Source organism: Coccomyxa subellipsoidea (assembly GCF_000258705.1).
Source record: "Coccomyxa subellipsoidea C-169, whole genome shotgun sequence".
In the NCBI taxonomy this organism is placed as follows: domain Eukaryota; kingdom Viridiplantae; phylum Chlorophyta; class Trebouxiophyceae; family Coccomyxaceae; genus Coccomyxa; species Coccomyxa subellipsoidea.
In genome coordinates, this window is record NW_005178017.1 from 374,300 (window position 1) to 392,773 (window position 18,474).

Genomic DNA, 18,474 nt, shown 5'->3' on the forward strand with positions numbered 1-18,474 from the left:
AGCCTGCCAGCCACCATCAAGGTAGCTCACTTCACCTTGCAGGATGCTCACTTCATACCTTTCCGACACAGGCACCAGAGCGGCTCATGATCAGACTGCCATCAAAGGAAATTTGCCAGTGTACTGTATTTGCTGTGAAGGAAGTAATGAGGAGTACCTGCATACATTAATCCTGAAGCATGATTGTTCTGCTGCAGGCGCAGATCTTGTCGGTGCTGACTGGATACCTGCTGGACGTGCGGAGCGTGCGGCATGAGATCGACCGGCGCGAAACGTGCGGCTACTGGGTGGCCGGCGCGCAGGGCGAGGGCGGCGCCTTTGCCATGCGCTCTGCCGAGGAGCGCGCACAGCGTGCAGCAGCCGCATCCGATGACGAGGTCAGTGCTTGACTTCGTCCTACTCGGCATTTTGAGGGTCACACTCACTGCATAGGGTCCCATCTTCATGGTAGTGTATGTCTCACCAAGAGATAACTTAGAGATGAACCCTCTGTGCATCTCAAAGAACAGGATGCAAGGGCAGCAGAGCCTTGCGGTTGCATTGTAAGAAAGAAGTCTGAAGGCTGTGTGGATTGCGACAGGGGAAGGAGATAGGGGTGGAGGCGGACGGCAACACGGACAACTGCTGCCTGTGCAACCAGGGCGGCAGCCTGCTGTGCTGCGACGGCTGCCCGGCCTCCTACCACCTGCGCTGCATCGGGGAGCAGGCCAAGAGCCTGCCCGAGGGCGAGTGGCTCTGCCCCGAGTGCGCCCTCGGCGGCCGCGGTGCGCGCCCCTCTCTGTACTCACACCCAGCATGCATGATGATCGCTGCTGCACATTAGTTCCACCATTCACAGTGCAGCTTCGTCATGCATATCTGCTATTCTCTTGCAGTAGCTTGAGAGTATCCCAGGTGATAATCAAAAATCAGCAATGCCGTAAGGACTTCCGGCAAGCCCGCCAGACCTTCAATGGTGCTTGTGTCAAGGGGTGCCCAATGTGATTGTCTGTGGGGAACGTTGAGCGGCATGTTGAAGCATGTTGAAGCGTTCTCTGAGCTTCCCGCAGGTGAGAGCGCGGGGCTGCGCATTCCTCGAGCTGGGCTGGACCAGGCGCGGCGCCCCTGCTGGCTGGCGCTCGGCGCGCTCTTCTGCTCCGCGCGCCCCGACCGGGCCGGCTCCGGCGCGGATGCGGTCGAGGCGGCCGATGGCGTTCCCGTCCCCGTCGCGCGGCTGGTGGGCGCCGATGCGCTGGAGCGCGCCTCCTTCCTCAAGCGCATCAAGCGCGAGGAGAAGTACGAGAGCTCCTCCCTGCAGGCCCTGCTCAAGCCGCCCCCCACAGGTGCGCCGAAGCCGCCAGCTCTGCCGTTACAGTGGTGGCAGCACAGCTGATACTGACAGAGGGAACCATTGGGACACGAGAGCGAAGATCTGCAAGATGGTGGAATGCCTGCCCTCACATCGCTATCTCCTGTCACCTGGTGTCCTTTGTCTATATGACTGTGCTATCCACACCTAAACATGAACATCGGATGCCTTTATTGTTTTACCAGCACCCCGGTGTTACTCTGGCTGCATGTCTCTCACCATCCCCTGACCAGACTGTCTCCAGTGGCATTAACAATGTGGAAGGAGAGAGTCCTCAGTCATGAGTCAGGATGCTGCAGTACGTGCATTGAGTCAATATCGACTCAGCACCTCTGCTTCTCCCGCGCAGAGAAGCGCGCCATGACGAGCGCGGAGGGGTACCTGAACCGCTACCGCAACGGTTGGGCGGCATCCTCCGCGGCCACCAAGGCGTTTGTGGACGAGACCGTGCGGCGCCGCGGCAAGCCCGTCGGCGGCAAGCCGGCCATCCCGCTGGCCGAGCTGCTCGTCCCCGTGCCCATCTCCCGCTTCCTCTGGCCCTTTGTAAGCTCCCTCCTTTGTGCCTTCTTGTCCCTCTGACCTGGCGCCATCGTGGCTATTGCACCGGCCACAGAGCAGCAATTCTGCTTGCTTTGATGTGCTGGTTAAACTCTCTCGTGTAGTAAGAACAATCATGGCATGCTGTGATGATCGGGGCATGTCAGATGTGTCCAATCACCGGAGCCAGGGACTGCCCACCTTATTACTGCTGGCAAGATTCCCATTGCTGCCATGACGCAGGGAACAATGTGAGGACCTGCAATGCGTGCTCGGCTGATATCCCTGTGTGCTGTGTGACACAGGGCCAGGGCAAGGGGGCGCGGCCGACAGAGAAGTGCGGAGTGTGCGTGCACTGCACGCGGCCGGCGCTGCGCAAGGGCTGCCTCAACCCCATCGTGCGCTCTGAAAACCCTAACGAAGCCCCCGAGTTGCAGTCCAAGTGCGATCTCTCTCTGCAATTTTGGTGTTGGTGATGAGCATGATGTTCATTCCCTGCAATGACTGCTTGGGAAGCATGCCAATGAGTGCAGCTGGGGGCGTGGTCCTGGCTGTCCCTGTCCATGCAATGCATACTGAAACTTATGACCAGCATTTGCAAGGACAGGGATCCCCACTGCTCGTTCACCACACTGTTTTAATTGGTGTGCTTGACACATGGCAGCCACACATGAAGGCCACCCAATGGAAGATTATGAAATTCAATCTACATTGCCTTGGCCGCAGGCTGCAGACGCTGGTGAACTATGCACTGAAGGCGGAGCGCGACCTGTGGGGCGTTCTGGACGGCCCCTGGGACGGCCCAGACTACGCCAATTACCGACGCTCCTGGTCCTCGCAGGTGCCCAAACACCTTACCTTTCACATGCATTTCTCACAATAGAGTCCTATCATTCTTCCACCTTGTGGGATATGAGGGAAAATTGAGCCAAAGGTAGTGGACGTCTTTTTGCTTCATATTGTCCTCAAGAGCTCCATGCACATATCAACGCTCTGTCTTTCAATCACTAGGATCTTGTAAATATGACATGTTGCGTTGCAGGTGCGCAATGCCACGCACGTGGAGACCATAGCACAGGCCATGCTTGAGTTGGAGTCGCATTTGCGCCGCACGGCCCTGAAGCCAGAGTGGGACCCGCTGGCCGCGCGAGCAGCCGCAGCCGCCGCAGTGCGGCCCCGCAAAGCCATGCAGCCCGCGTCTGCCCAGCCGGGCACCTCCGGGCAGCCCGCACCCGCCCAGAAGACAGACTCCGAGCCGGCGAGCCGGCCGGACACGCCCGGGCCGGCGGGTGCAGCAGGCGCCGATGCAGGTGTGCACCTCTGCCAGGGTCCTGGGACCTGATCACTATCTTTACCCCTTGTCCCACTTGGATCACGAAGAGCATCCTTTCATATTTGATCTAGAACGGTAATTTATGAAGAAGTACCAAGAGAACTGGGTCGTGGAATCTGCAGGGGGCACACCCGGGGTGATGACCACACGGAGGGTCCGCGAGAAAGCGGCGGTGGACTACAGGGAGCCGAGCATGGCCGAGATTCTGGCGGCCACAGCTGCGGAGCTGAACGCAGCCTCCTCCAGCAAGCCCAGCAAGGACGCTGACGAGGACGTAGGCGCCGAATTCGACTACGAGCACGACAAGAGAATTGTGGAGAACGAGGCGACCAAGGAAGTGTCGGGCAAGGCTCGGCACTGGGTCGTGAACAACCGGGGCCTGTGGGCGCGGTTGACTGGTCGCTTCCGCCTGCCGCAGGACCTCGCCAAGCGCGGCGCTCGCCAGTGCGGCCCCTTTCTTTACCTATGCGTGTTGTGCAGTGAGCAGTTATGTGAGCGTGCCGTCATGTGCACGTGCTGTCAGCGCATCAAGTAGGTCAACATCATCTTTCATTCTGGGCCAGATTTACCTGCACCCCTGATCAATTGGCAACTGGGTCTTGATAACTGGGTTCAAAATGCTGGCCCTTTCCCGTGTGCATGCCCTGCAAGGGCAGGATATGGTTGTGGCGGTGATCTTCACCCAGACATTGCGATGAAGGAGCACAATTGTGGACATGAATCACAACCTGTGTTTGGTATTCGGCAGGGGAGGGCGCAAGCGCGTGCCGGGGCTGGTGTACTCGGCGAAGAAGCCCGGCATCGCGCAGCGGCTGGAGTGGCGCGCGGCCGCACAGGCGGCGCAGAGCTGCCCGGAGCTGGCACTGCAGCTGCGCGCGATGGACGCAGCCGTGCTGTGGGACTCGCTGCGGCGCCCCGCCGAGGACGGCAAATGGGCCGGCGCGGATATCCTCGCCCGCCGCAAAGCGCCGCGCGGCCCCGGCTGGCACTACCTGCTGCGCGGCGGGCCAGCAGACCTGCCCGAGGTGGGCAGCTGGCTTGTCTGATGATTCTATGCTTGGCAAGGTGTTCATGTCTGATCAGTCTCACAAGCTTTTGGCGCCCTGCTGGGAGTACGCAGGTCCTAGGCATCAGCACAGCGGTGTTCCGCGTCCTAATTGTCTCCAGTGCTTCTCGCAGGAGGAGAAAGAGCTTCCTGAGACAGCTCAAGCAGCGGCTTCTGGCAGCTCTGAGGGCGCTCCAGCCTCCAAAACGGCAGCAGCAAATGAGCATGGACCACTCGCTGCACCTTCGCCAGCACCGGCAGCAGCTGTTCCTGCAGTCCTGCAGAACGGCGCTGTTGCACTTCCCAAGGAGCAGCCAGCAAATGGCAGACCCCATGTTGCAGCGCTCACGGATGCGCAGCTCTCAGCGCTGCTCATAGTCAATGGGGCCTCGCCGGCCGCAGCACAGGCAGCCGTGGAGAAGTGCGCTGGAGCCAAGTCTGGGAAGCAGGAGGATTCAAAGTCGCGGCTGGCGGCGGCAGTGGCGGCAACCATTGAAAACGTTCGGTCGGCAAACAAGTGGCTGCCGCTTGCCAGTGCGGCTATTGCTGCGACTGACCCAGCAAATCGTGCGAAGCTTGGTGGGTCCCCCTTTCATGCAATCTATAACACTAGTACTGCAAAACGGCATCCCGACAGCCCTATCTGGGCATGCAGTATAACCCTTCATGTAGCCCAACATGTCGTAAAAGTAGTGCACAAGACCCAATCTGAAAGATTGGCACATGAAAGTCTCATAGGGGATCATGATATATATCGGCTGCACGACCGCAGGTGGGCTGGCGGGCCTGGTGCCATCGGCAGCGGCGTACGCAAACCGGCTGCAGATCGGCGGGCCTGGCGGGTTTTCAGGGGGACCGTTTTTGCCGGGGATGCAGATGCCTGGGTCGACGGAGTGCGCGCGGTGGGTGGCCGAGCGCGAGCTGCCGCTGTGGCTGGTGCGCATGCACGAGGAGAAGGCGCGCCGTGAGGCCGCCATCCTCGCCACGCGCGCCGCGCAAGAGGCCGAGCGGGTACGGCCCCAAAAGCTAATTTGCTTTTGTGGGGTTGGACTCAAGAAACGGCTCACCCGCAGTCACTTGAGTGGTCTTCAAGGTTCCCAGACAAAGCCGGTTGCTGAGAAGATTTGCTTGCTTCTGGCGAATGCGCTTTCAAAGTCAAAGCATTCGATGGCAGCAGTTGCCCCCTTGGGCCTTTGCTTGACTGTTAAAAAACGTGCGCTTGCTTGATTGGCTACCCTGTCTGCCATGCTTGCAACCTCCTTCAGCGTCCCTGCGTAGTCATGCCTTATTAATGCAGCGGTCTGAGAGACATGCCTCCAGCCTCAACATCTGCCTTGCTGACTGGCTTGATGGCGCACAGGAGGAGAAGGAGGCTGCACGCGCGGCCGCAAGGGCAGCGGCTGCTGCCGCGGCGGACGCGTGCACGCTGTGCGGGGCGCAGTGGGGCGAGGCGGCGGATCGGGACGAGTTGTGGGTGGCGTGCGGCGTGTGCAATCGCTGGTACCACGGCGCCTGCGCAGGCACCACCCAGGACGAGATCGATGCGCTGGGCTCCTCTGAGTGGGAGTGCCCCGAGTGCCAGATGCACCGGTACGGTCTCTGTTGCCAAGTTGCTGATATATACTGCCAAACTGTTTCACAAATAGATAGCACAAGCACCTTCGGGAATGTGACAATGCAGATCCATACGACTGAATTACTTGAGAAGATTCCCTCTTCTTACTAGAGAGGGGACTGGCCTATCTCTGGGGTACACGAGCTTATTGGCAAGTGATTCCCTTGATTTCTGGCTCAAATCACCGGGGTTAAATTAAAATGCCAAGCAACAGACACTGAGGCTGCGTCGGCTTGTGTACATGCAGGGCGGAGCAGCGGCGTGCGCAGCACGAGAGGCAGCGCCAGAAGAAGGGCGGCGCAGAGACGGGCCGGCGCGGCATGCGCATCCGCGCAGGAGCCGGCAAGCGCCGCGCCCAGGCTGACGACGCTCCTGCAGCTGCCACACCCACAGAGAGGAAGCCGCCACGCCGCAGGGTGAGCCACTTGAGCATCACAACATGCATCAGTGCTCAAAGTGGCGGGGACCCATTGCGTGCTCACAAGGAAGCTTTGCTGATAACAACATGTGGCTGCTGCCACTCAGGCGGCGAGGCAGGAGACGGAGGAGGCAGAGGGTGATGAAGAGGACGCAGGGGAGGCGGACGAGGAGGGGCAGGCCGCTGAGCTGTACTGCCTGTGCCGCCAGCCGGACGACCCGGCCGCGCCGCGCGACTTTGTGGCCTGCGACAAGTGCGAGCAGTGGTTCCACCCCGAGTGCGTCGACACTACCATGGAGGTCTGCTTCCTCCCGCTTCATCCCTGACCTGTCACTTGCTGCATTGTGCCCTTAAAGTGAGCCTCTGCGTCGGCGTGACCGATGCCACTGTCTTATTGTCATGCATTATACGAATGCATGGTGGTGCATGCCCTTCGGTGGGTGCCATGCTTGATAATATGTGGAACATTTCCAAACATGAACAGAAATTGAATGTTCTTCTGCATTTGCCATGCAGGAGGTTGCCGACATGGACGGGTGGGTGTGTCCGCTGTGCTCCCGGCGGCGTGGTGGCCTCCGTCCGCCCAGGCTGCCCTCCACTACAGCTGCTCTGCCTACTGACTCTGCCAAGTAAGTGTCTCTCTGCACATTGCAGATCTTTGAGATGCCCGTGACATTTCTAGCATTGCTCATTTGCCACCCGCAAATTCTTTGAAAGGCTTGGTCTCAAGCTGTATTAAGTTCAATTGCTGCTGTAATGATGCGATCTTGGGTGTATTAAGGGAGATCAAGGTGGAGCAGCCAGATGCAGCGCTGGCAGGATCTGGCAAGAAGAAGAAGAAAAAGAGGCACCATGCAGAGGAGGAGGCCGCGGAGGCAACGCCGGTGACCGGGCTGCGCGTGAAGCTGCCTCGAAGGCAGGACTCTGAATCCCAGGTACCCTCTCAAGTCCCCTCCCAGCAGACCTGTTGTGCACTACCAAAGCATCCCTTTTGCAGCCTGTTGGTTCGGCAAAGTCAAAAATTGAGTTATGGATGTTGCTGCAGAGGGGCATTGAGGCAGAAGATGGCCTGCAGCCCAAGTCCAGGGGCCTGCCCAAGAGATGGCGCCGCACCGCAATTGACGCCATCGACTCGGTGCGCTTCTCCTGCTCACATGCATCCTTGCACCATTCTCCCTGCACCAGTCTTTCTCTTTACCTGGCTGCTCAAGCCATCCGTATCAAAATTAGCACCCGCTTTGAAGACACTGAGCTGCCATGGGAGACAGAAATGGAGTGGTGTTTACAACGTCCCAGCGCGGGTTTTCATGGATGTCAACCATCCGCACTGGTGTGCTGTACGGAATGCACTGACTTCATTTGCTTTCAGAGCTTCACACAGCATGCGCGCTGCAGGTGCTGGCATTGCCGGAGGCGGCACCATTTGCGGCGCCGGTGACGGATGACGTGGCGCCCGGCTACAGCAGGGTGGTGGCGCGGCCCATGGACCTGGGGACGCTGCGCGAGGCCCTGGAGCGGCGTGAGTACGCGCACCCGGCCGACGCCTACACCGACGTCCGCCAGGTGCGCGCTGATTACGCCCACTTTTTAAAAACTGCAGACCCTGCAGGCACAGAAAATTAAAAAATTAGCGGAGCTGCAGGCTGGACAGCAGCAGCTACCGTGGGCACCGCTAGGGCGAAGATTTCTTTGTCAAAAGCATAAACCTTCAATGGAAATTGTTATGGGCAACAGGAAAATCCTTGCGAGGGTGTCTCAGCTGCTGGTCATTGCACTGCAGCAGCAGCAAAGTCATTGCAAGCTTCTTGTTTTATGCAGCCAAGGATGCTGAAGACTCGTGCGAGGTGCTTCTCATGGGATGCTCGTGGGTTTGTTCGCGATTTGGGTTGAGGTGACCAGGGTGGATCTGGGGTTTGTGGCAGGTGTGGGCAAATTGCCGGGCGTACAACGCGGAGGGCAGCGACATCATGCGCATCTGCAAGCGCCTGGAGAAGCTGCTGCTGGCCGCCTGGAAGGACGCTGACCTGCCGCGCAAGCACCCCCAGCCCGCCGCCGATGCAAACGATTCGCAGGCCGGGCCCAGCGCTGTGCCGGCAGCTGAGAGCGCCAGAAGGAAGGGCAGGAAGGGGGCAGAGGCGACTCTGGCTGTTGGTAGGCCCTCCCCATCCCCTGCATGGTGTGCCAAGGGGGAAACAGGAGTTGTGCTGAGCTCTGAACCGCACCTCTGTCAGTGAGATTGACGGTGACAATTACCGGGGCAGTCCTGCCTGTGGTTCCGCTAGATTGTCAAGGTGACTTTGTGTAACAATTCTTGAAAGGGTGGTGTGCCACGCCGGGTCTGAATGCCAGACTTCAAGTCAGTTAATTGGCATGTGGCAGCTTTGCAACAATATGATGGTTGCAGTCAGTCAGTAAAGATTCCCTTGCAGGCGGCCCGGCGGAGGGATTAAAGCCTTCCGTGGCGGCGGCGGCGCTGGCGGCGGTGCGGAAGGTGGCGCGCAGCAAGGTGGGGGCGCTGTTCGCACAGCCGGTGATGGAGGAGCACGCGCCCGGCTACCACGCCGCCATCAGGCGTCCCATGGACTTGGGAACCGTCGCGCAGCGCCTTGAGGCCGGCCGCTACAAGTCCCTCGGTGCGCCGCTTGCTCAGCCGCTGGTCGTAAGTCCTGCATGGGTCGAATGATTTTCAGATGATCTCTACAGTTAGGTTATCTGGATTATCTGGGGAATAATATGCAATAATTTGCCGCAATTGTGATTTGTACAGCTGCGCATGCGTCACATGTCTGGTGTATCACTTTTGACGGGGATGTGCAGTTCTTGCAAATCTCTGTCTTCAGTTCAATTCAATTAAGCAATAAAGTTGGTCAGGGACTGCCAGTGAGCTTTTTTTGAAGCAGCAGTGGCTGTGGTGGCAGGGGCGGTGGCGGCCGATGTGGGACTGATCTGGGCCAACTGCCGGGAGTTCAACACGGAGGCGTCCGAGATAGCCGCCATTGCAGCCGAGGCCGAAGCCGCGTTCGAGCAGCGTTGGGCCAAGGAGGGCCTGCCCCAGCTGTCATCCCTTGGCCGCGCATCCAAGCGCACCCAGCAGGAGATGCCTGCCGTCAAAAACAAGAGCACCCAAGGTGCAGCCCCACGCTCTGCTGCCCAAGCTCGGCAGACTCCTGGCTGATCCAATAGAACTTCTTCAGTTGCTCATGAAAATTTTATTCCGATCCCAACATTTGGAGAGTCCAAGTGTTATTCATGATCCTCAGACCATGATGTACGTCTGCAGATGAGCAGCCGAGGCGGAAGAAGCGGCGCAGGGAGGAGGCGCCAGAACAGGACGCAGACGAGCCGCTGCCCACCTTCGGCAACAAGCGCCGGCGCGACAACGTCGGCGCCCACGACAACGAGGCCCCGGCAGAGGCCGAGCGGGGCGGCAAGCGGCGACGCGTGGGTGAGGAGTCTCTCCTGGCTGCCGTTGCCGCTGCCACCGAAGTCACCCCTGGCGACAAGTCCAAGGGGAAGAAGAAAAAGAAGAAGGGGAAGCGGGTGGAGTGGCCGCCGGCGTCTGCCGAGCAGCTGGCGGCTGCGGGGAAGGTGGTGCGCGCCGTTGCTCGCGGCGAGGCCGGCTGGCCGTTCGAGGCGCCGGTGACTGACGCGATGGCGCCCGGGTACAGCCGCGAGATCGCACGGCCCATGGACCTCGGAACCATCGCCAAGGCGCTCAAGCGTGGCGACTACACTTCCCTTGGTGAGCCCTGTACGCAACTTGGTTGTGTGTGGCATGGTCTGCAGCATCTGTGATGCAACAGCAGTGGAGCTGCAAATTTCATGCACTGGCCTTCCGATCAAGCAAACCAGTGGCTGAAACACATCAAGACACAAAGTAGCTAAATATATCTGCTATGGTAACCGAGGCTTCTGTCAATCTAGCAGCTGCATGCCTGCTAGTGTTTTGGACTATCTATGCTGGATTGTGAGGAATTGCCCTACCCCTGAGCCTTAATGATTCTGTTGGTGGTAATTAATGATTCGGTTGCTGGTAAACAGGCCCAGTGCTGGACGATGTGGCGCTTGTATGGGCCAATTGCCGGCAGTACAACGAGCCCACCTCCGACCTGCTCCCCCTGTGCAACGCTGCTGAGACTGACTTTGCCAGGCGCTGGGAGGCTGCTGACCTTCCCACAGGTGCTTCCCCACACACTCCTCTGATCAGTGTCATTTCAGTACCACTTGCATATTCATCTAGCATTCCGCGGGCTTCATTAATAAATTGGGTCAAATGATGTTGTGTGCTGACTTTCTGTGCAGAGCCATCGCCACAGTCCGAGCCAGGTCAGGCGCCACCTTCAGCTCCCTCATCACCAACAGAGGCGCTCACGGGCGCGGAGCGGCGGCGGCAGCGGGCTGAGCTGCTCGCGATCGCAGAGGCCGCCGACGCGGAAGCTGCCACTGCAGCTGCCTCGCAGGAGCAGCCTTCAGGCGCGCGAGAACGCAACAAGGGGCCCAGGGCGGCGGCGGCTGCTGCGGCAGAAAAGGCGGCTGCGGCCACGCCGGGGCCTACAGAGCGGTCTGGCGGCCAGCGGCCGAGCCGGCGCAGCCCTGCAGAAACCCCCGCGGCAGAGGCAGTTTCTGCTAGGCGAAGAAAACGTAAGATTATAACAGCCCCAGCGCTCTTTTGTTGTTACCATTGTTGATTGATGGCGATGCTTTGGGTAGCGGGCCCGTTCCAGTGTGGTTTTGGGTGGAGCCACATGATAGTGACTGATAGTGAATTTGTGCATGCTGTTGCAGGGGGATCTCAAGATCAAGAGCCAGAGCTTGCCGGGAGGTGGTCGCCTCGAGGGAGGGACAGCACCGGTCCAGAAGACGGAGGCGCTCAGCTGCAGATTGGGGCTGCACTGGGTGGAGCTGCGCCCAGTCAGGGGTCTGGCTCGCGAAGGAAAGCCAGCAGGGCCGCAGGCCCAGAGCCTGGTGGCTCAGTGGCAGCCAAAGGCGCCACTGATAAAGCTGGCGGTGCCGTAAAGCTGAAAGTCAGGCTCAGAAGAAAGTAGCTTCCAAGGGATGACGAGCTCCAATGGATCAAGCACTCGTGTTGTTTTTTTTTAAACACATCAGTTGTTCTTCATGTTTGTGCGCTGGGTCTCATTGACTCAAACAAATGAGATATATTTCCACCTGCACCTGGTGCTATTGACATCTTGGCCCAGTGTCTTTGTAGCGGACTAGTGATGAGAGGCCTTTAAAGATTTTGGTCAAATCCATGGTCTGTCAGCCCTGCCAGGGGCCTCCAGGAGTCCGGGCCTGTAATCCTTGAAGGGGTGCATGCACTGGCCAGTCCATGGATGACGCGCGTGTGCACATCATCACGTTGGGTGCTCATGAGGATAAAAGCTTCAAAGAAATTCTCTCCCTGTTCCTACAGTCACTTCAAGCCACTGGCCAGCCTTAAAGATCTGGCCTAGATGGGCCGCCTTAAATATTATTCTAGGGGAAGTTCCCATGCATGTGTTAGGTTAGATCGCCTCACACAGACACATGTGCACTTTCAGTCTCCCTCTCTTAAAAGGCGATTTAAATATTTCCAAGGCTGTTGAGCTTCATTACCAGTACTGAATCTAGCTAGAACATGCAGATACTGGCAGCTGTAGCAGCTGGGAGATCGTCAACACCCTTGCAAACAAGCTGAAGCCCACATGCACATACAGGCGTCCACACAATCAGGTGGCCAGATGCTGTCTACACTACTCAAGTCCTCACATAGTTGTCTGCTGAGAACCCCTCACAAGAATCAAAGCCACCTCCTGTCTGTCAGGACATATCCGCTAGACCTCCGGTCCTCAGGTAAACATGGATAGCAAGCCACACGCAACAATGTACAGACATGATTGATCAACTGGCAGATGTAAGCCGTCGGGCCTGGCTTGTTTTACTGGTAGCCGCGTGCAACAAACAGACCGCATGCAAACTTGCAGAAGCGATCGGCATAGGTCCGGGGGTCGGTGCAGGAGATCTGGCGGCTGTCTTCAAAGATGCTCTTGAAGGCATGCTCGCCCCTCTTGCGCAAGTTGTAGTGCTGCAGTCACACCACGCACCTCAGCACATTCTTTGGCAAGCCTCAAGAACGCAATGGGAGCCAGCTGCATATCAACGATGCAGTCCATCAGGAAATCAAACTTATCGATCCAGAGCGCATGCGCACAGTGCAGAAGATGTGCCGCGTCACTCGACAAGCAGAACGCGATAATTCATCCCACTGGCACTGCGGCTCACAGGTGCACTAGGCTAGCATCAAAGCTAGTCCTGTCTGCAGGAGAATCTGAGCACAGGCGGCAGGCACCTGCAGGAAGTCGACGATGCCAAAGAAGAGCAGCACGGGCTCTGCGTCCACGGCTGTGTCCTCCGGCAGCGCCATCGCGGGCACAGCCACTCCCAGCTGCGCCCGCAGAGCGCTGTGTAGGCTCATCATGCGCCCCTGAGCCCGCAGTCCGCTCGACCCTGCAATCATCCACATGCTCAAACGCTCAACACTCATTCAACAACAGCCTGCACTGTGCTCTGGAGGCAAAGGACATTCAAGTCCAAAGACGATTGTCGCCCATTGCAATGACCTGCATGACTGCTGGGGCAAGTGGCCATCCCTCACAGTCAATGGAACAGAGGCATGTCTACTATTGTTGCTTGGGAGAAACAGTGCAAGGAGATTCCGTGAGTGCAAGGGCTGTGATGATAGGATCAGGCACATGAACAAGCACCTGCGCTGACGAGTGAGGAACGTGAGGCGCCGGTCATGCCCAGCTCGATGCTGGCGCGGCGCTGCTGCTGCAGGTCGCTCAGGTCGATGGGTCCGCCCTCCCTCTTCCTGAACGACACCGCCTTGCCCCCCTTGCCGGGCTCATCGAAGCCCAGGCTGCTGGCCTGCACGCACACAGTGCTCAGGCATCAGCGCCGACACAGTCGACACCTCTGAACAGCAAGACACCGAGTCGCCCCATTCGGGGGTTTTCATTGCACGATGTTCTCAATAGATAAGCACTCAGTTGATTTGATTGTCACCAAGCTGACAGGTGGCATTCAAAGTAGTGCTATGCAATGAGAAAGAAAGGGCTTACTTCCAGGAACGGGCTCGGCAGGATGCCAGCAGCGCCTGGTGTGCTGCTCTGCATGGCAGCCTGCAGCTGCGTCGGAGCTGCAGAGGCCTCTCCCTGCACCACATATTTATGTCTTGATGCATGTTTGATGTCTTCGGCAAATGACAAGGTATGCCTCCAAACACCAGCAGGGGAGTCTGTCATGCTTTTCAGACATCAAAGCCTCCATGATACTGAGGAGAGTGGGCCCACCCCTCTACTGGCCACGCTGCCAGGTCCTGCCGGCGGGTGCGGAGGGTTACGCTGCTGCCGAGTCGGCTGCTGCCTGCTGTTCGCATCACCGACCGGGCCGTTGCCATGGCTGACGACACCTGGCGCTGATGTGGACGCTGTGCCGTTCTGCTGAGGGGCGGTGCTGCCGCGGACAACGCTAGCGATGCCCGAGCTGGGAACGTGGTTTGCAGGATTTGACTCCTCCCCATTGCTGCTGTCACGCGCTGCGCGGGCATAGTGCTCCTTCTGGTTGCGCTCCAGCAGCAGCGTGTCCACCTTGGTCAGCTGCCTGTGCTGCAGCTCTTCCTGCGCGGCCTTCTCCTTTGCTCCCTCGATCTCCTCCTCGCTCTTAGGCTCCTGGTGCAGCCCCTGCACCAGACACATGATATACCAGTCAGATGCAATGAGCGCCTGCACAAGGACAAGTTGCCATTCGTTGCATGTTCATGCTTTGGTTGTGCAGCGCAATGCCGTCCAATGGTGGGTGTCCTAGGAGTTGCAGCCGAGCAAGCCCGAGACTTTGGCCTTTGGCGAATTCAGGGTCAGGCAGCTTGAGGGGTAGTGCAATGGGGCGGCAGAATGGCTGGGGGACGCACCTTGTGGGGGGTGTGCGGGGGGTACCAGACGTTCTGGCCCCACTTGGGGTAGTGCACGCCCAGGAGCAGGGAGTAGTCCATGACGTGCATGCGCGCCAGCAGCGCCGCGTCCGCCTCTATCTGCCGCATCAGCGCTGCATGTGCGCCCTTTGCCAGCGCCAGCTTCATGTCCAGGTCCAGGTCCTTCGCACACCAATGCAATCACACACAGTCGACAGGCTGCAGGAGTTTTTGTAGCTCCGGCACATTCCACAATTTGCAGTGGTCAGCATGTCAGGACTGTCAATGCAACAACTGCTCATGTGTTTCATGGAATGGTCACCATCCTATCTGTGACTCCTTGCAGCTTGGTTCTTTTAAACATCATCGCGCCTGCAGCGGCATTAGCCTTGGGCTGTGCATGTGCAGTGGTTGTGCATGGCCGGTGAAGGAGCAACAAGACACGCAATCACCAGCCGGTAAGGAGTCACAGGAACGATGCTGACTATTTCATCAACGAAGATGACAGTGCAGGTGCAGCGGCAGGCAGGGAAGCAGGTGAGAGGGCCACCTTGAGGCAGGTGTCTGGGTTGTTCAGCTTCTTGGTGCCGACGGTGCGGCCCTGCGTGGAGCCCTTGAGGTCGTACTTGCGGTGCAGGCGCACCTCCGTCGGGAACACGCTGCCCATCACCACAAACCGCACCTGCCCACACACCCCTGGGTTCAGCCCAGCAGCATGACAATCTAGCAGAGGGGCCCACAGCTTTGCCTTAAGTGAAACTTGTTCGCTCATCCCAGATCAAGACAAGGGCGTGTCAGCTGCTTCACTTGCGTGCATGTCAGTGGAGACCGCAATGGGGACTTGATAGAGCACCACCCAAGGTGTCTTTCCCACGAAGAGCACATTCAGCCTGTGGCCACAAGCGGAGGCAGATGTCACCTTGGAGCCGCCCTTGGTGATGGACTTGATGCGGTGGACGCCGTAGAAGCGCGTGAGGAGGGTGGCCGGGTGCTCGACGCAGTGACGGTAGTAGGCGGGAATGAGCTTGAGCAGCAGCAGCATCTCCTCGTGCGACACCGTCTTGATCATGAACCGGTCGTCGCCCGACAGGAAGAACACGCTGCCGCTCTTGCCAGGGCTCGCCATCTCTCGCAGCGCCCTGCGCAGCACAGGTTAGAGTAGTAGCTCGTCTGCAGGGAGTGCCGCATGTTGTCTATTCTCGACAGTGGCAGGTGCGCTCTTTTGGTCTGGGGTGCTGGCACAAGCATTTGATGTTGCCAGGTTGCACAAGCTATGCGCTGTAGATGCGGGAAATGCTGTTCGCAGGCATTGGTGTCAGTATTGCAGGGACATTAATTGCATGTATGAGTTCATTGGTCATGCGTGTCTAAAGAACAGCAGGACGGCTCACTGGTCGCCAGTGAGGGAGAGCAGGTAGTCCTTGTTGTCTATGCCAAAGGTGTCGCGCAGGCGGTTGAAGATGCTGGGGGAGTAGTCCTTCCACTTGAACGACACGCTGTGCTCGCCTCGGGGGAAGTACTGCGTCACCTGCACCCCAAGACTTTCCTCCGCTCATGAAAATGTCACGGCTGCGGTGACAGGCTACACTTATGACCGCAGTCATATGCGCAGCTGCGCCCCTGTATGCAGGTGCAGCATGGCGCTTGAGCAGTTCCAGCAAAGAGGCAAAGAGCCCTTTATAGCAGTGCAGCAAGCCTCAGGCGTCAAAGAGCACTGCCTCACGTGAGAACAGGAAATATTTCAGATGGGGACTGTTCAAATTTAGGCACCTGCTGCAGGAACTCGTCCTCCTTGGCGGGCCCAGCATAGAGCCCGTCAGAGGCCTCCTTGCTGCTCCGTGCGATCGAGAACATGATGCCCATCTGCAAGTTGCGCATGAGGTCATAGCTGCGGTGGCCCTTGTAAATTGTCTCCCCTGGACGTGCTTCCTTATTCTGCTCCTGCTTGCCACCAGAAATCAGGAATCACAATAGCTCGTTGGAATGCATTCGTCTATACCTTTGCACATCTCTGATAAGAGCATGAGTACACAGAAAGCAGCACAGAAGTGCAGCCACCCACATCCCCCTTGGCCACAAGTATGTCAAAATTGAAAGCAAATGTGCCATCCTGAGGGTCCATCACCCATGCCACCCTTGTAATGGACAGACAGACAGTGTGTTCTAGTATGTCTCGAGTGTGGGGCTCACAGACCTTGGCACTGGCGCGCTTCTCCTCAGAGCGCAGCGTGCGGTCGGCCTTGACCTCATTCTTGTGGTGGTCCACGTGGCCGATGCGCAGCACGTTCTCCTTCCGCAAAACACCCTCCGCATAGTCGCGCATTGTGATCACGTCAGCGCCCGACGCCGGCTTGTACACCTGAACAACTCCAGCCCAGCCAGCTGAGAGCCACAATCTCAACGCAAGCAGAGCATCAGATATACTGTAAAGGCAAGCAAAATCTGAGAAGCTGTCAATGTGGTGAAGGATGCGCACCCCTTCCCCATGCATCTTCCCATCAGCCCAGAAGCCGTAGAAGGTGGACCCATCCACCTCTATCAGCGTTCCCACGCCATGCTCCACCCCATCCTTCCACTCACCCTCATATCGCACCCCTGCAGCAGTGTCATCTCCTCTTATGCCTGCCCAAAGGTTTGGCAAAAGAGACACAAAATTCTAGTTTCACATGGCGTCCTGCCTGCATAAAAACTGCATAAGGACTCAACGAAGACTTGGGTGTCGAGCAGCGTGTGGGGATTGCGCACCCGAGGGCCAGACATAGATGCCGCGGCCCTTAGCAAGGCCGCCCTGCCACTCGCCAAAGTACTCGCCGCCGTCTGGGAACTCATGGTGCTGCTCCCCCTCCACTCCCTCCGCCGCAATTGGGCCGCGCCCGGGCGGCACCGCTGGCACCACCGCAGCCGGCTTGGACAGGCTGCCCCGCGTGGACCCAGCCACCGCCGTCCCTGGCTCGTCATCCGTCTCCTGTTAAGCAGCAAGCTTACACATTTACATAGTGTACACTGTACAAAGTGTGGTGGGCATGCGCAATGTATTTCCCTGATGGAAGGAAGTTGATGAGCTTCATGACATGGGGCCTAGGCCACAATATACCAGGGTGCTGAGAAATCAGCTGGCAACTCCTCAGCAGGTGCCAGTGATCATCGTTGTGCCGACAGCAGGTGCAATCTTGGCTGATGCCATGGGGACGGAAAGGAGGTCAGGTGCTTGCAAGGGTGCCTACCTCAGACAGATCATGGCTGCTGCTCCTGACCTGCTTAGGCGTGTGCACCTGCTCTGGCGTCTCTGGGGCTGACTTGCTTCCCCCATCCGCTGCTGTCACACCAGGCACTGGCGGCGCTTTGCTGACAGCGGCTTTCTTATTTGCCGTGATAGTTGGCAGGCTGAACACTCTGCCAGCTGTCACTCTCTCGCGCCGTTTCTGTTCCATGCTCATCAGCCGCAGGAAGGTCAGGTATGCCGCCACGCACGCCAGCAGAAACACCGCCGCCATGCTAAGGAGGATGAGCGCATCAGGACCTCCCTGTGTCTGCCCTCGCCCACTTGATTCTGCCAGCTGTGCAGCAGTCACTGGAAATATACTCTGCCCTGAGGTGGAGGGCAGTGCCGCCTCTGCTACATCTGCGAGCCGCTCTGGGAGTGAGGGGGACGCTACCACGTCCATTGCGCCCAGTTCGAATTCAGGCACGTTGCTTCACGCTTGCCCCATGAACGCAACAGGCCTGCAGCAGACCAGCATCTGGTCAGGAGCAAGTCCTCTATACTCGCACGAATTTCTGCTGCTTGATACAACATGCGCCTGAAAAACACATATGTGCCCATCAGAAGTAGAAAACCCCGTCGTTTTCTCGTGGTTTCAGCGTCCAAGGGGGGGGATTGTGGATGTAAGATTAAAGGTGCCCTTGGTGATTTTGCGAGACGCCATGCAGATCACAAGTACAAAAACTATCACATGGTAAATGACTATCAGGACAATACGAGTACGCTTGGGGAAGACCTGCTGCCCGTCGAAAGATGCCTACCTAGCTTCAGTGAGCATCTCGGTTCCCTATTGAAAAATTGTCCAGGGCCAACAGCATGAGGACGAAGGCTCATGCAGTGTTAGATGTGCTTGTACTCTACACCACAAGCGGCCCGTGAAGCTTTCAACGGACCACTTCCAATAGCACACTGATTGCAGCTTTAGCAGTTTTATCAGCAGCACCAGAAATAGGGGATTTCTTCAG

At 58.1% G+C, this 18,474-nt stretch overlaps 2 protein-coding genes across 2 annotated transcripts; one reads left to right on the forward strand and one right to left on the reverse strand.

Moving 5' to 3' along the window:
* Nucleotides 1–604: 604 nt before the first annotated feature.
* Nucleotides 605–823, forward strand: COCSUDRAFT_20922 (hypothetical protein; the record flags this gene model as incomplete). The annotated part of the gene is made up of 1 exon (XM_005642667.1): nucleotides 605–823. A coding segment is annotated over one exon (219 nt), but the record flags the coding sequence as incomplete, so codon positions are not given.
* Nucleotides 824–11,876: 11,053 nt separating this feature from the next.
* Nucleotides 11,877–17,741, reverse strand: COCSUDRAFT_49383 (PIP5K-domain-containing protein; the record flags this gene model as incomplete). The annotated part of the gene is made up of 14 exons (XM_005642668.1): nucleotides 11,877–12,363; nucleotides 12,628–12,785; nucleotides 13,043–13,205; nucleotides 13,400–13,492; nucleotides 13,724–14,020; nucleotides 14,248–14,430; nucleotides 14,798–14,929; nucleotides 15,167–15,386; nucleotides 15,639–15,775; nucleotides 16,018–16,188; nucleotides 16,442–16,606; nucleotides 16,724–16,842; nucleotides 16,993–17,212; nucleotides 17,520–17,741. The coding sequence occupies 14 exons, from the start codon at nucleotides 17,739–17,741 to the stop codon at nucleotides 12,217–12,219; spliced, it is 2,427 nt and encodes an 808-aa protein (XP_005642725.1). The 3' UTR covers nucleotides 11,877–12,216.
* Nucleotides 17,742–18,474: the final 733 nt, after the last annotated feature.